Source organism: Erithacus rubecula (genome assembly GCF_903797595.1).
Source record: "Erithacus rubecula genome assembly, chromosome: 2".
Lineage (NCBI taxonomy): Eukaryota > Metazoa > Chordata > Aves > Passeriformes > Muscicapidae > Erithacus > Erithacus rubecula.
The window spans coordinates 81,339,881-81,357,527 of NC_136685.1; the positions used below are offsets into that span (position 1 = coordinate 81,339,881).

General features: G+C 40.2%; 1 protein-coding gene across 4 annotated transcripts in view; it reads left to right on the forward strand.

Annotated features, from left to right (window-relative positions):
* DAAM2 (dishevelled associated activator of morphogenesis 2) overlaps positions 1–17,647 on the forward strand; it is a 201,256-nt gene that overhangs the window by 76,599 nt on the left and 107,010 nt on the right. For all 4 annotated transcript variants that reach the window (XM_079298438.1, XM_079298439.1, XM_079298437.1 and 1 more), the window contains one exon: positions 5,705–5,907. In XM_079298438.1, the coding sequence (XP_079154564.1) occupies positions 5,734–5,907 (174 nt within the window). In that variant the 5' untranslated portion in view covers positions 5,705–5,733. The remainder of the gene's footprint in view (positions 1–5,704; positions 5,908–17,647) is intronic.

Genomic DNA, 17,647 nt, shown 5'->3' on the forward strand with positions numbered 1-17,647 from the left:
GATTTTAACTGCTTTGTTGCTCTCTTTGCTTTTTATTTTGAATCTTGGCTGTTCTTTTAAACTGGTTTTCCTATTAATACAATTTGGATAGATTAATGATTAGAAGGAACAAAAGGAACCTGAAGGTATATTTTTTTTTTTCTGGTTTTGCTTGGTTGTTGGTTTTGTTTGTTTATTTTTCTGTAGAGTTATTTTTCTCTCATTTAAGTGAAGGCAGAGAAAGTGTTGCAAATTAGTATTTCAGAAGAGAAGTCTCTTACAGTTCTTTAGCTTTCTTTGCTTTGTTGTTGTGTGTTGATAAGTTGGTATCAGGTGAGATGTAGTGGATTTGTGGATATTAACAGACTAACATTAGTGGTCATTAGTCACCCAGCGAATCCTAAGCATCCTTAAAGTATTAAAAATAAAGGGATTTTTGACAGACACGTTGCAGTAAGTAGGTTCACAAATGTAGTTACACCTAACAGCCTTCAAATAGTCCTTGCCTTTTCTCTTATTTTAGGACTTATTTCTGAGGCAAATAAATTAATAAAAATGAAATAAATATTGGTGTATGTAAAATAGGAGAAAATCTTTAGGTCTGTGGAATGCTTTGAAATTATCAACCATCTCAGTTTTAATGGGAAGGTGTGTAAAGCAAACCAGAAGTGAGTTTCTGGACTGTCTTACAAAGCCCTCATAAACACTAAGAGCTCTGCACTCTTGTTTCGATGTGTTGGGGGAAATCCATGAACTGGATTTAAAATGCACAGCCTTATTTGAGCTACCCTATCTCCTGTGGTGGAAACTGTTAAGTGTGGCCGTAGCTGATTGGGATTGAGTAGCTATTGCTGCACAGGACCCTGCTCATTTCCAGATCACATCCAGTGGTCTGTTGTTTTGGGTCTGAGGCCTTCCTGTCCAACATAGCAGGCAGATGTCCATGGATCTTCAAGAAGCTTCCCAGAAAAAAAAGTTTTAACTTTGTGGATTTTAAATGGTCAGGGTTTTTTGTTGCTGTTTAGCGCGCTGGAGACCAAGAGTCTCCTTAGTGCAGTGACAAATCCAAACCAAAGGAGTTGGATTATTATTGCACATGAAACAAACATATTGTTTGTCTGCTTCCTTTCCCCATCCCCCATACTGCAATTGCCATATAGTGCATCGGACATCTGTCACATTACATGTGACATACATGGAAAATTCCCATGGTAATTAAATCATGCCATGAAGCTCATCATTTCACCATCTGTATACTGAAGAAGCAATGTGGTCCAGAGAGCTGAGCATAGGATCAGTACAAAGCTCTTTCCCTTTATCCAGTATGTATATTCAGGTAGTTTTGAGCATGGTGTTTATTTTCTCCATTTCATCATCAATAAGTGACAATGTAGGGGGTTGTTTTAATACCAGGAAGTTCTAATGGTTTATTGCTTGATAGTTGAATAATATAAAGTTTTAGCTTGGATTTAGGGGATGTGGGTGAGTCAGCTTGTGTTCTAAACCAGTCTGAAATCAGATTTCTTTCCACATCAGTGATCACACATTACATGTATGTGTTTTATCCTGCCACAGAGAAAGATGAAGTACAGGGAAATGGTATTAACTTTGATTCCTTTCCTGGTGGAATAAGCTAGTGTGGTCAGTGATTCCTCATCATACATTTAGTCCCATGTTCCCCACTCAGGTGAGAGCTGTGGCTACATCCACTGCCATCGTGTGTCTGATGATCAGTGGAGATACAGCACTGAAAGTGTTTACCATTAATGCTTCCTTATGCTATGAACTGTTTTTGCATGGCTGTGTGTGTTTAGTTATCCACTGAGTTATCTCTTTTCTCTTTTTCCAAAGGAGGTGGTACAAAAGTAATTTTCTCTGTTTTAGTTACTGTTATGCTCTGGTTGTTAAGTGTGTTGAAGGACAGAACAGTGAGATAGAAACTACAAAAATCAGCTCCCTAGCACAGGAGAGCTGCGGGCAAAGCAATTGTTTCAGGTGTCTTACTGCAAGTGGAGTGTTGCTTATTTAGCATATATTGGCATGAAAATTAAATCTCTGACATGAGAATGAAGAGAAGAGTGAGGCTTATGAAGCAATCTGGAAAGCAATTGAAATAGGATCCTTGGGTGCAGTTAACATGGATCTGATCCCATGTGGTTAAAACTTCTGATAAGGGTTGGAAAAATTGCATTAGCTAAATTATGTTTGGTCACTGGGCCAAGTGATTTAGAAATGAACACGTACGCCCTGTCAGAGGAAGAGGACGTTGTTATAATTAGACCTTGGGCAGAGTTCCAGGCTGTGACTCCTGACCTGATCCGAACCACAGATGAGGCTGGGAAGCAGGAGAGGATTGCTATGAGGAGCGGGTGTGGGTTAGCTGCTGAAATGACAGCAACTTGCTTGTGCTGTGCAAAAGGGCAAAACAGTAGAACTGAGAAGAGCTGTGGGAGGGAGTTACGTATTATAGTGGGATTCTCTCCAGAGAGAGAGATTTCCTATTGATTCTCACTGGGGGTATATAGATATGTATATAGAGAAATATATAATTGCAAAATGTTTCATTTTTACTTGCCTGAAGTTAAGAGGCAGTATAAATTTTATTAAAAGAAACTTCCCCACCTTTTGTTATCTTCATAAACTTTTGTATTAGCATCGCTATCAATTACCATTCAGAAAAATGAAAGTTGTTCTTTTCTTCATTTCTTTTGTTATCTCCCACCCTCCTCATTATTTGGAAGCACAATTTTCCCAGATTTGATTCTTTAAAGGAAAGGCAAAAGAGAGAGAAAGAGGAAAGCAAAAGTTTATTAACTTGGATGTAACTAGAAAATGTTTATTTTGTTGATCACCAACAAAAATCAAAAATTTTAATTAGTTGTTAAATAGAATAAACAGTAGAACTTTAAGGATTCTGAAGGACTTCTGCTTAACTGGCAGGTGTAAGCTTTAGAGAGAGAGCTCCTACTTAGAAATTTCATTCATTCATTCATTCATTCATTTCTTCATTCCTTCAGTGATTCAATTCTAAAATACCTGTGCTGGATTCCTCTGTCGCAGTCCTCAATTCTTCTTATTTTGAAAGCATCTAGACACATCACCTGTCCACACAATTACAATGTGGAAGCAATACAGAAGTGTTATTTTACCCCTCTATTTAGTATGAATTTCATGACTGCTGCCTACAGATGGACCTGGAAAATGCCAGTGTTACAAGTATGGGTTGTGTGATGGAGTGATGCTTTGTGAAAGTGAGTTTACTGGTCATGTGAGCTCTGCACACTTCTGCAGAGTAGTAAAAAATTAAGTAGCCTTGAGTTTCACAAGTGTGGATCCCAAGGAATTTCAGATTCTGTAAAAAAAAATCACAGTAACAAACATTAGCTTGTGTATTTCTCAGTGTTATGGATGAAGAAAGCCTGGAGACTGACAACCTCTCAGATGAACCTGCTTAAATGAAAGCCAAGTAATGAAATTCCAGTGCAGGACAACCTGTGGTAGGCAGACCAAGGCTATAGTTACCCTGTAGAAAGTGTTGAGCTTCACATCTGTTCACTCATTTCCTGGCAAGGTACCTCTTTTGGCCAAGTTTATATCAGACTCTTGACCTGAGCTCATAAAGGAGGACGTTATGGTCTTATCACTCCAATGGCTCTGCCAGTTTTTCCAAGCAGGATTCATTTTCCATGCCCCAGAAAATGCTGGTCCTTTTATGGTTGGTGAGGAAGCCTTTAGACAGTGGGCCAGAGCTTGGTTAAAACTGAATTGATGCAAATGTAGTTGTATTGCATGTAAATCAGTTTTGTCTCATTGAATTGAGTTCCTTCCAAAAGAGAGTTTTGTCGAACTAATTGGTTTTAATCTCAGTCATGACCAGATTGCCATAAAGGGCATTGCACTGTGAATAATAGTACTTGAGAAGATGGTCTGTAGTGTACAAGTTTAATTTCGAAGGCTCTGTTGTGAAATATTTTAGCAACTGAATCTCTTAAGTGTCCACTGTTGAGAGGAAACAGAAATTGCCATGCTCATCATTGTGATAGATTTGGGGGCATTTTGGTTTTGCTGTGTCAAAGACCAGTTCAGTTTTAAGCTGACCTTTGGCATCTCTTAGTGAGAACCCGATGTTTTTATGAATGGGCTTTTGAAGCCAGCAACATCCTGTCCTAGTGAATCCTGCTGGGATATACCACCCCTTGCAGAGCTGGCATGGAGAGCAAAGCAAAGTGGGCATGCCAGAATACAGTACTTTTTACCAGCTTGCTTTCCTTTCAGCTACATGAGAGCTGCAGTTGATGCGCCTCCAGTGCATAAGAGAATGTGCTAGATAAATTAATCCCAGCACAGAATAGGGCATGTAATTCCTTCCAAGCACATTGTGCCATAAGGGCAGAGGTTTGGGTGGTTTGGGCATTTTTTTTGGTTGTTTTTTGTTGTTTAGGTTTTTCTTAAGCGAGCATGCCAATTTCTGCACAAAATATCCCTGGAGAGCTGGCTCTGCTCTGTGTGTTAAGTCCCACTATGCAACTGCTGTCCCTAAGGTGCTTTTCCTTGCACAGATACTCAGTCACTATGAAAGCTCAAAGCAGCTTTGTCCTGGCAAGCAAACAGACCAAAGCATTGTAGGGCAGGTTAGGGCAGCAGCTGCTCTGATGACAAAGCTCAGCTGTGTTGTTGCTGATACAGCATCCAGCATCCTGTGGTTTGGTTCACCTGCCACCTCCCTCCTGCTGCCCTGCCCTCTGTCCAGGGAGACCAGCTTCACAAAAAGCTTTAATTATTTACTTTCTAAGGATATGGCTTATTCTGCAGATAAATTGAAAAAGTGAAGTCCTTAAAAATATAACACAAATAAGCCCGTGAGCTGTCAAACAAGAAGTCCCTTAAAAGGGCAAAGTATGTGGCTCTCTGTGCACTGCACAGATCCCTCCTTTCAAACTGCTGGCAGGAGACTTCCTGTTTGGATGGGCTGCTCACAAATGGTGTTGTGTGGTTAGTGAAATCAGTCACTTCCCTGCTTCTCCTTCAGGCCTCCTTCTGCCTCCCTTTATGCTCCTGATACCAAAGCCCCTCAAGCCAGGGTCCTGTCAAGGTGATATCTAGCAGCTCAAATATAAATCTGAAGGCATGCATTAGCACTGTGCTTCCCTAAATACACAAGGCAGCCAAAACTACTTACAGGTGTTTAAAAATGGGATGGACAAAATGGTCCTCAGTGATAGTCTTGGCTGTGAGGGAATAAATTAATGTTTGGTGGTCCGCCTCTGCAGTGGTGGAAGATTGATGTGTGCTTCATTGTTTCATTTTTCTTTTGATCAAATGGGATACCTTTGGAAGATTCTTATCTGTTCTGGGTAAATTCTGTCATACATTTTCCTTCTGGTAGTTTCTTTATTGTAGTAGGGAGAGAAAGACCAATACTGGCATTCTGTGTTAGCGTTCAGCTTTGGCTCCTGAGCATTGCTGATAAATCTAGCTGCTGGAAAATTCCGCACTGACTTTATAAAATCTTCTCAGAAAAACTGGGAGAAGGGGTTCTACACTGCCATGGAAGAACATGTTAATACCATATGAAGGCCTAGCTACCTTGAGTGTTTAGTTTGCTCTTTTGGGTATCAGATTCTTCTGTTGCTCCAGTGGCAGCCACTGTAACTGCACAGATTCAACAGTCTTTTTTATCATCTAATGCCTGGTTTTTTTGTTCTTTTGTTTTTCTTTCCTACAGAACATGATCAGAAGATAGCACCATACACCATGATCATGGCCCCCCGGAAGAGGAATCGTCATGCGTTGGGGTTTCTTTGTTGTTTTGGAGGTAGTGACCTCCCTGAAATCAACCTCAAGGACAATAATCCCCTTCAATTCCTTGAGTTTTCTGTCCCAATCCCACCAGCAGAAGAGCTCAATGCCAGATTCGCTGAACTTGTGGTAAGTTTCTGCTGGCAGATTGATATATTTAGGAGGTGGATGAACTCTTCCCTTTAAAGGAGGACTAAGAGGACTTCAGGGATTTATTAGAGAGCTTCTATTGAAAAAAAAAAACCTTTTCATTCTTTTATAATTAGTTTTGTGGTAGGAGAAAGGTGGTAAACAACAGGATGGATGATAGTGGCAGTGAATATAAGTACAATAAAATGTTTAAATGTGCTGATTTATTCTCATAGCCCTATGTAGAATTGGGCACATTGGAAGAAACCTCTCAAGTTGCTGGCAGTCAATTTCTTTTTTACAATTTTGGGATAAAATCTGCTGAATACTGTAATGCAGTGGAAAATCTTAGGGTTTGCAGATCTATAAAATTAGGACTATTTGGTTTTGTTGATGACTAGCATTTTGCTGGTGAGGTATAAGGATCAGGTGACCATGCTAATTATGTTTCATCACACAGCTGCCTTTGAACCATGAAATGGTGCTGTTGCAGCAACAGTCATAAACAGGAAGAGAAGGAATTATTTCAGATGAACTTTGTTGTTTGCTTTTGTGGTAAATGTTGCAGACTCCAGGAGCCAGACACTTGCTTTTCATGCCTGGCATCAAATGACTTCACTGTCTTCGTCTTCTCGTTCAGCCTGAATGTAGAACACAGGCAGAGGTCATAGGGCTGGGCTGTTTTGCAAACTGTGTCGCAAAGGCGATGCCCATTTGATGCAGCTGATTAGGTTTCTCATTACCATTCTGAGATTGGAGCTCATGTAAAGCAAGATATCTGTAAGTGTGCATATGCCTCAGGAGTGTGACTGAGGTAAGGAATAGAACAGAAAATACTGGATCTCAGCATTAGAGGAATTTGCCAGTAGTCTTGCTATGTTACACTTAGAACATTAGCCCAATAAATTCTTGTCCATGACCATAGCTTTGAAATGTTATAGCAATGGAAAGAACCATGCAGTTTGCATATGCAGTTGGAGGTTAGTATATGGCCAACTATAGTATGTCATATCAACTACAGGGACAGCTGTAGTTTGTCAGATCAGTGGTCTGACAGCCTAGCCCAGGCTTCAGGTCAAGATGGGGTCCAAAGCAGATAGCTAGGGAAAAATATAAGGTGTTGGAGACTATAAGGTGTGGCCATAGGGTGTTTTTTTCCAGGATATTCTCCAGCCCTCTAATAGTTTTCAGCTCAAGGACTTCCTCAGTCAAAAGCTGCATTCTGTAAATTGGTATTTTGTTTACTATTGTACATAATAAATTTTAATGGAAATTTCTTTTCCAATAACTTTAGACTTCCCAAGTACCCATTAGCATTTTCAGTATTCTGTGGCAGGGGCATAGAAAGGAGTCAATAGGATTTGTAGCTGTTTCAGGAAGAATAATGTGTGCAGCAGATGAGTCTAGTTGCTTGGAACATTTGCAAATGGACAATCTCCTCTTATGGAAATATTTCACAATATTCTGGTCTACATTTAGGTCAGTTTTCTTTTTATGTGAAACTACTTGAGTCCCTCTTAGAAAATGCAGTCTGACTGTGGAGAGTTCCACGTGGTGACAGGTATCCCTCAAGATTAAGAGTGTAACCTGTAATCTGCTCTGCTGACAATTTATTTCTAGATGCTGCTTAACCATTGGCTTTCACATGCAAAGCTCAGACTGCTGTATCAAAGTTCATCTCTCTCCAATAGCAAGGTCCCTTGAAGCATTCCATCTGGCCTTCCTGAAGACGTCACCAACAGATGTGCTTTGCTCCTGAACTTGGCTTGCTAAACTTTGAACTTGTTTACATTTGGGTCATAGTGAAAGACCTGCTTGAATTGCTGCTGGGCTTCTGCTTACTGAGAAGTGTATCAGTTTTATGAGGAGTTTGAGAGCTTGTGGTGGTATTAATGATGCTTTTAACTTCTAGTTTTATGTCTGGCAAATACTGGTGTTCCATGTGCTTGCTTGTGGCAAAACAGCTCGCAGCTGCCTTATGGAAGTCTATTAAAAAGTATAATTTATAATGTTTCTGGTGCAAAATTTAATGACAAGTATATGTGATGATCTGTAAAAATTTTTGGCCCCAGTAGTTTGAGAGTTGTTGGTTTATGCTATAACTTATTAAATGTGCTGACAGCTTGTAACTGGCATATGCATTTCAAACAAATGAAGCCATTGAAATGAAAACAGATCATATTCAGTTCTTATATTTAATGATAGCACCCCAGCCATCATTGCATGAGAAGTGAGCTGGGAGAGAAAAGTGCTGCTTTTCAAAAGGGTAATGGTGTACATCACACATTTTTATAAAACAGGCAGATAGGATGGCAGTGCATGTCTATAACAGTTCCTGATTAGACAAGGTAATATGAGAGCATTTAAGGGCTTTATGTGCAAGAAAACCTGGGCTGGCAAAATGCAGACTTTGCCTAGAAGGGCCAGTTTGTCCACAGGTCTGGATTAATGCATGTTCTATGAGACACTAAAATAAACTAGGCTACATCTGTATTGACAGCTCAGATGAGATTTTAATTGGATTAGAAAGATTCAGTCTGTAAATGCACCAGTGTAAATCAGCGACCTGGAAGTGCCTGAGAGAGCTCTGTGCTGTGTGCTAGCTCCCTGCTGCTTATCCGTTAGGGTCTAGTCTGGGTGCACTTGTACTATATAAAAAACAGATTTCAGTGTAAAGCCTTTTGACCCAAATCCCCAAGTGAAATGATGACACCAACATCATTTCAGATCTGTAGTGAGAAGACCATTTGTGTTAGCTCCCTGAAGCTGGCCCAGGGGGTATAGCATCATCTTGCCATCTGCTCTGCAAAGGATATAATGAAACATTGGTGTGGTTGAATGAATTTTTAAAAGCCTTATTTTTTCCCTTGTTGCAGTTAAAATCTAGGGCATTTTCCCATGGAAGAGTTAATGACAAGAAAATCTGATCATAGCTGTGCTAGAGAAGTCTCCCTTGTGATGAATTTTCCAATCCAGTAAATATTCAGTATATTTCTACCTCCCTTCCTGAGGAAAACTGGCATTTGGAGAACCAGGAGCATGTCTTCTTCTGCTGTTGTTGCGCTACTTAAACTACTACCATGAAAAGTGAATTTGGAGATGTCTATTTCTCAAGGGAAAGAAATTAGGAATGTGTTGAGATTCTTTATTTGTGATGGACTCACATGACCCATTCGGAGCTTTCAAACTTGCTTGTGTAGTCTCCAGACTGAGGCAGATACACATGTACAAGCTGCTCTGTTTGGGAGACGTACCCAGACCATCCAGCTATGCAATGGCAGCTGCCTGGCTGGACTCTGACCAAGGCAGTGACTGTGAGATGATAAGCTGATGCTGATTTCAGCTGAAACGCCCGCTCTCGTTGCCACTCAACCAGGAAAACAATTCTAGGATGAATGCTAGGCTTATGTGTTACTTGAAGCTGGATGCTGTGTTTATGTCTTGTCAGATCAATTAGAAAATTAAAGCAGAAAGAGTTACTCCAGATAGGTTCTAAATTCTATCTTGATTTATTCCATTGAGAATATGTGCAGAGAGTAGGTCTGAATGAAGACAATGGCTTATGGTGATTTGGAATGATTTGGTTTGGGCTAAGACAGGAGATGATGTACCAGCTCTCAGGCCATCTGCTGGCAGTGACTGCCTTGGGATTAATGCAGTAGTAACAGTACAGGTAAGTCCTTATCAAAGTCTAGATGCACAAAATACAAATCAAACAAAAATATTTGTGACCACAAGTTTTGCCCTGCAAAGGCTGCTTTTGTGAAAGAGGACAGAACAACTGGCTTTTGCATACTCCTTTCAATGAGCAAGCAGAGAGAGAAGCTCTAGGCAACAGGGTGTGTGGACTGGTCCGTACCTTGCACACTGTAAAACTGGCCCTACCTGACTGTCGAGGGTGATGTGACTAGCATCACTTTTGCTTCCATACTGCCATATAGTGGTAAAGTGCTGCTGCAGATGGTGGTTTGTTGGCGGGCTCCAAAATGATTTTGTGCCTGCTGGCAAAAATATCTATGCTAGACACATGTTTTTGCTTGTACAGATTTGTTGACTGAACAGGAACTACGGAAGAATCTGGAAGAACTATTGTAAGGCAAAGAGAAATAACTTTTTTTCATGGAACAGCTTTTCCATGTCCGTGTTCATATTTGTTAGCAGCAGTGTATTCTTATCACAGTGGATTCTGATACTTTCTGCTCATTGTTAGAATCCTGGACTCTTCTTGGTGATTAAAGGTGGTGTGCTGCTTGACACTAAAGATTTTGCCACCTAGATCTCTTATAACCACAGTTGATCCCAGATTGGAACTCAAACCACACCAAGAAGGGCAACTTAAATGCTGGCAATTCAGAAAAAACAGAAAAATTGGAAGAATGAAGAATGCTAGCACAGAGAGAAGAGCTGTGTGAAAAGCTTGTGCTTCTGTTTTTTCTATTTTTTAGTGACTGTGAGATGGTCATGGTGTTTGATAAGGTGAAGTGCAAGATTCTCTATTTTAACATGCAAAGTCCTTGGGGAAGAAATGCAATTGTCTTTTGAGTTTACATTTTCAAATTGGAGAGGATCATTATATTCTCCAAACTTCAGCACATTAGATTCTTATACTGGGGAAGATGTGAGAAATGCTTGCTGTTATACTTTTGTGGTCTTATCTGCCCTTGAAGCATTCTTGCATTTAGTTCTGGTGGGTTATTGGTTGGAATTCCCTGTCATGGTTTCTCTTACATTGCATTTGAATGCATTTAATTTTTACTTTTCAGTTTGGGAGTTTTTTTCCTGTTTTTGCCTGTGTTACTACTTACCATCTTCACAGGCTTTTCCAGAACAAAACTTAATAGGTAATTTTGGCATAAAATCTGGAGGTACATTATTTACAACTGAGGAGCAGCATAAATACTTAAGAACTCTCTATATTTTAAAAATCTAGAATTAGCCACTGTCTGTTTTGGCCTGCCTTTAAACTTCTCATCCATTGAGTTGCTGAGAGGTAGGTTGCTGCTCAGGTGAGGCAGCTACACTCTTCTGTCTCTCCCTCTCTAGATCTAGCACTCTGATCCTATTGCAAACCCCCAGATTTTGTAGAAAAGGTTCATCTGGAGCTGCTGTATATTCCTGAACAATAAGACCACTGGAAATTAAGCTCATATTTTCCCTGTAATATTGCCTGAGTGCAATTAAATGATGTCTGTGATGAAGTGCTGAATCAAGGTCTCTGTCCTTCCCTCAGCCCATTTTGGGAACCATCACTGAAACTGTTACCTTGGTTTGTGTTCGCAGTGCTCTGCAACAGTGACCACAAGAACATGCAACTATGTCCCTTCTTGACACAACCCTGAATACAGTTCTTAGTCTTTCATCTCATCATCTCATCCCCTCTGATATCATTATATTTGGTAATGACTGCCACAGCATGAAAGTTGGCTCACTTTCTGAATTAAAGAACTAGCCAAGGTATCTAGCTGGAAAAAACCCTTCCTGAGTAAATCAGTATCTTCTCCTGAAATAGAACTATGGAAGTAGTGTGATGTTTGCTCCTGCTCTTTTTGTTACAGTGCCCTCTTGATTTCTCAACACACTAGGCTAGTATATGTGAGCATTTTAGTGGCAGAATGCTAGAAGGCATTGATTAGTGTTCTCTGAGTACATGAGGCATCCACATAACTGGTATCTGTGCTAATTCTCTCAGCACAGAGGCAGAGGAACAGTGGTGTCACCATAGACATGTTTCTATTAACATTGGAGGAAGTGACCAGTAGCATAAAGTTTGGGAAAATTCTGATCTTTGCTTACTCTGTAAAATCTCTCCCCATCTCTTCCTTCTCTGCCTTAAAAGAGAGTATAATTTTGTCTCATTTCTCACAGGACAGAAAGTTGAGAAAAGGAAGGGAAATAGTTTTATATTGAAAGAAAGTAAGGTAACACATTGAAATATGTGAGAATTTGTTTATTTCATCAAAGGAAGCAAAGCAATTTCTGAGCAAGGCATCACTTTGACACACACTGGATAACGTACCTTCAGCAGCAACAGGGAGATGAGATCCAAACCTAAATAACTCTAGTAGTGGCTTCCACTGCAAAGAGCTGATTTCAAAATAGCAAGTTCTCTTCATGCCTAGTTCTCCCTTGCATACCATTTAGTGCAATGGATCCAGCATCAAGCTCAGATGAAAGCTAGGCTTCACCACATTGAATAATTCCACAATCACCAGTCCCACTCAAGTCCTTGCCAAGTCCTAGCTGTGGCAGTGATTGTGAGGCCCCATTTTTGGCTCTGCAACCTGCAAGAGTATTCATGTGATAAAAAGCACAAGAAATGCTTCCACTGTGATCTTTCATGTGGATATAGGCAATATATATCCATGTATGTAGGAACAAGAGGGCATCAGCTGCGTTTCTATGTGTTTGCTGCTAGGCTTGAAGAAATAAGTTCCCTATTTCTCCTCCAGCTCTCATAATATTTTTGGGAAGCAGAGGTGTAGAGTTGCCCATTCTGTCTCTTGTTTCTCAGTATGGAGCAGCACCTTTCCAGAAAAGTATCCTCTATGTCTGAAGCTTATTTAAGTCCTTTGTTTCTCTTTGGAAGATTGTGACTTAGACATGCATGTTAGGTCCTTGCTTCAACCCCCAAAAAGTTGTCACGTGTATTGATAACTCTATTCACTCTCATTTAAGTTCAGGCATGTTACCAAGATCTGAGTATTAAGTTTCAAACACTCTTTTGAGTCATTCTGTCCTAATGCTGGATTCATTTGAATACAGGGATTTATTTTCTGTGTCACTTGTCCCGCATGTAAATCATAGCTTCAGACTATGCCTCTGACTGGCCTGCAGCTTTGAGTTCTGCTAAATGCAAATTTCTATTCAACCATAATTTAAAAGTCCCTTTATTCTGCTTTGCTCATAAGAGGAAGTTATTTAATTCCCTGTGACCATCCCTCATCCTTTCTGTGCTTCTCTGTAATTAAATAATCTACCTAATCTTTTGGGAAGTGTAATGCCAAATGCAATCGACAGCTGGAGAGGTCCTTCATTTATTTGCATTTGATGAGCTCTGACTTGAGCAAACTAGGAGGCTTTCCAGGCCTTGGGTCATTGGAGACTCCCCACCCCAGTTATTACTTCCTTTCTTGCACTTAATGGTGATGAACCAGGTGAGGTTGTAAGAAAATGCTGCTGGTGGGACCAAAGCAGAATTTTCCTGACAAGAAGTTCATGTCCAGGAAAAAGCCTTGGCACTGCCCACTAAGTAGAAGATGCTGTATCTGAAAGCAGAAATAAAGCAAAGCTTTGAGGCAGCAAATCACTCTCTTCATTGATGATGGCCCAGCCACAAAAATTTCTCTTTCTCTTGGGTTAGTTTATAGTGGTCAGACCAATATCTTTCATGCACTCAGATGCACTTGTCTTCCGTTACAATGATGGCAAAAGAACTGGGTGGTTTAAAATTTCTGAAGCAAAGGGTACTGAGGCTCAGGAGGCAAAAGCTCTTCATGGTATCAAAGTCTGTCTAGTCTGTCTGTGTAAAATGCCTTTATGTCCAGCATAGTCCAAGATTGTACATACCCAGGATTCCTCTTTTCTTTTTTGACTTTCCACACAGGGGATGTGTTTCTTCTTTTTCTTTCTGTTCAACAGAGACACTTTTTCATAATTTTGGGTCTGCTTTACATGTGTCCCATATGCCATACATGTGCACGAGTCCCTGGTTTTAATGCACATATCACTACAAGAAGCTCTCTGTAGTTATTCAAGTCCAAATCCATAAGAGGTATTGCATTTTAGGCTTTGCATCAGAGAGAACATCCCCTTTCAGGTGCTCACCTACTATAGATTCCTGTGATAGTGACAGGCTTATGGCCCTGAGTGCAGCACCAGCACTTTTTGCTCACTTTAGGCTCTCTTCCAGCAGGTGCAGCTGGTTGGCAGCTCCCAGCTCCCTGATCAGCTGTGTCAAAAGTAGCAGTCACTATGCTGCAAATGTGTGAGACATAGGTGCTGGGAGAGGAGCATGAGATGGGAGCCAGGTCTCACACTTTGTGTGTGAGAATCGATGGGGTTGTGCAAACAAAGGTAAATCCAGACCTGGTCTTACGTGTGAGATTTTGGGTGTGAAGAAGCTGGGAGTGTTACCAAAGTATCTGTGTAGTTTTAAGGATTTGTACAGGAATACACTGTGTTTTAGATATTGTTGCTTTATTAAAAAGCTTATAGTCAGAGGTACCCAATATAAACCAGTTCAGAGTCACTGAAGACAGTAGTGGAGTTACATCATTCTCCATTGAGTGAAATTTGACCTGTGTGGCATTTTCTGTGTCTGTGATGGTTGTTGGCTTCTGAATATCCCAATAAGAGTGTACTGACTGCTTTTTTGAAAGCATGGTTGGAATACTTGAAGGGAATGTCTGAGTTTGTTTGAAGAAGATTTACTTACAGTAGACATGAAACGCCTGAGGAAGCTCTCACAAGACTGGGTATTTTTAACAGGGCAGTGCTGTTCTTCCATGGGAACATGTAGGGAAATGCATGTAGTACATCTAGGGCAAAAGAGGAGAAGTACTGGAATTTGGGAGCACAATAGATATGTAGTTTGGGATACAGAAGGAGAGGAAAGGACAGATTTCCACTAGAGGATGGAAGTGCTAAGTTGTCAATCTTATATCTTCTCTCTATTGAATGCTTGGGAGCTATCGTGATATCCTAACCCTCAAATCATGGATAGGGTGGATATGTTTGTGGTCAGAAATCTTGTGTCCATGTTTCTAACACCTTTATCAACTGATTTTCTAATACTATCATGTTTTGCGATAGCTACAAGTGTTAGCATAACATAAAAAGAAAAAAAAAAACCATAAAGCTCTAGTCTGCCCTTTTTCCTTAGTAAGGCATAATTAATATTTGAATGCTTTTTGTGTTCCACTATGGCTATAACATACATGGCTGTAACAAAGTGTCAGCAGCTTTCTGGATTGAGCCTGAAGGCTGGTGAAGTGCTAAAACACTGAGCTGATATGGATAGTAGGAGTAATATGTGCTAGCTGGAAGGATCAAATCAGCTTATCTCTATTTCATCTTTCTGGAGTTTTACCAGCTATACTTGGATGGATACAGAGTAGACAATTTTCTACCTTCCTGCTAGAATTGCACCAGCATTCTCATGTATTTCCTGCCACTTTGCCTGCTGACTTAGAGAGTGGGCTCTCTTCAGTAGAAATAGCATAAACAGCAGCAGTACAGTAATATCTTATTTCCCCAACATTTTGGAATAGCTTTTCTGAGGATGATTCCTGCCCTTCTGTGGTTTCTATCCTTTAATTCTCTTTATTAGTGTCTTATATTTCTCAGAGTTGGATTTGATGGCTTAGAAATCTATTGTTAAGACTTCATCCCTCCTTCTGGAGAGAACATTTGAATCTAGATTTGGTCTGCTAAGGGAAGGTAAGAGATTGTTATAAATCAGGTAAGACAGGTAATATGGGATGAGAAGATGCCACCTGGAAATGCATCTGTGAGAAATGACAGAAAAGAGGAAAGTACTATGTGTTGCCAAGACCATATTGACCAGATTGCAACTGGATAGGAGATTGTGATGAGAAGGAAAAGTGTTGAAGAAAAAGATACAACCAATAAAGTAGCTGTGGTGCTGAAGGTAGAGTGAAGACATTGCAAATATAGAGGTGATTTGGAAGGAATGCTAGGCCAAGATGATTTTTTGGCTGTGCTTTTGGAGTGAATGAAAGGTGATGAAGGGAGGTTGAATGACAGATGTCTATTTCTTCTGCAGCTTATAGAGAAAGAGACAGATCTGAGATACTGTAGGAGGTGTGTTCTGATACTTAGCCTGATGTCAACAAGAAAGGAGAATCTAGATCACTCTGGCAATGAAACCTTATAGATTTCTAATAATTTATAATTCATCATCTGAAGCTGGGGAAGCAGTGAAATTTTCCAGTGAAAAGGTCAAAAAACAGGATGGGATATAAGTGTCTTGCCAGATAGTAGTTACATAAGGGAGGTAGACTGTAGCTGGGGTTTAAGAGGAACTATTAACAAAATAGGATAATTGAATGGAGAAGAAGATAACAATCATGAAGTATCATATGTTTAATATGTTGACTAAGATTAGTTTCTGTATTTGCTCACCTAGTAACAATTTATATCAGACATAATCATGGCTCAGATAGTGTATTATACAGCCTGAAGGAGAGTGGAGGAAAGGGGTTTGTAATGATGTCATGTCTCTGTGTCCTTCTATAGGTGGATTCTATCTTCAACCAGTATTCAAGGTTAGTTATTGTTCAGGGGACATGTTAAGGTGATTTGGGATTGCCCCTCCAGTGTTGGAGAGATGGTTTCTTCTTTGCCCGGTGAGCAAGACTCCAAAGTGGGGAGCACAAGGTGCTACAGGTTAGGTGGATGGAGTAGCACCTTTTTAGGGCTAGAGGTTTTCAGGTCAGCAGTTTCCTGGCACCTTCCTCCTTACTAGGTAAGTAGAAGCTTTTGGTGTCACTAAATACAGCAGAGGTCTTTCTGTTCATCCTTCACCACCAGGTGGGAGCAGCACATGGAAAGCAAATGTCAGAAGGTGCTTTTTCTGTCACTTATCACACCAGACTGCCTCCACAGCTGCTCCATTTTGATGTTTTTTATTCTTGGGAAGCACAGACACATGCCTTCCACCTGGCATTGTAACAGCACTGACCCAGAGCTTTAACATTAGGTACCTTGTTGTCTGTAAGTGTGATGGGAGGAAAACTTTTCAAGAACTTTGCATTTTCCCAGCTACCCCTACAAATTTACACAACTAAATTTGTACATTTGTGAGGTTTTTTTCCCTTGTGTGAAACAGGGAATTGTAATGCTTCTTAGGCCAGTTTTAATGCATTATTGTAGCCAGATTGAAAAGGTGCTGAAAAGATGAAGCATGTGTAGAGTACAGGCAGTACAGGAGTATTCCAGTGGCAAATGTATTGTATTTGAAGAACTTGGGAGCAAATCTCTATTACTGCCTCCTGTCATAGACATTGCCCTGCTTTTATCTACTTGTTCTTTTTTTAGGTAGAATCTGATGCAAGACTCTACTGCCTTCCTGTAAGCCCAGTGGTATATGCAAAAAGGCCTTGGTCACCATTTGTATATTCTATGCACTTTTACATTGAAAACATTAAGGGCATATTTTTAATATTTTAATTTTGCAGTTTCCCATCATTTGTTGACCACATAAAGACTGCTTTGGAAAAGGTTAGCAGTGTGTACAACAGTGTTATGCAATAGTTTACTAGGTGGAGGCTTGAAGAATAACTTCTCGAAAGGAAATTACAAGGGGAAAGCAGATTGCTGTTTCGCAGTTTGGAAAGTGTCCAGGGAGATCCCTGAGTCATGGAAAATCCATTGGGATTGCTTTAGTGGCTGTGTTTCAGCATTACATCTTGAATAGAGAGGAACAGCTGCACGAGCTTGTTGGTTGGTGTGAAGTTGTTGGCTTATACATTAATGATCTGGAAGAACTTTGGATTACAAATGCTTAACCAGACAGTAAATTATGATTTGTTGTTAGGAGACGATGCAAGGCACGTGCTCATTCTACTCTGATTCTCTTTGCTGTATTTTGTCAAAATTTCTGGTAGTTTATTTAGTAGAAACATTGAGAGAAAAACATCTTCGCTGATGTTTTCTTAAGCCCAGTGATGTCAGTGCAGTAGTTTCTGTTCTGCTTATCAGAATACTTGAGCAATGAGAC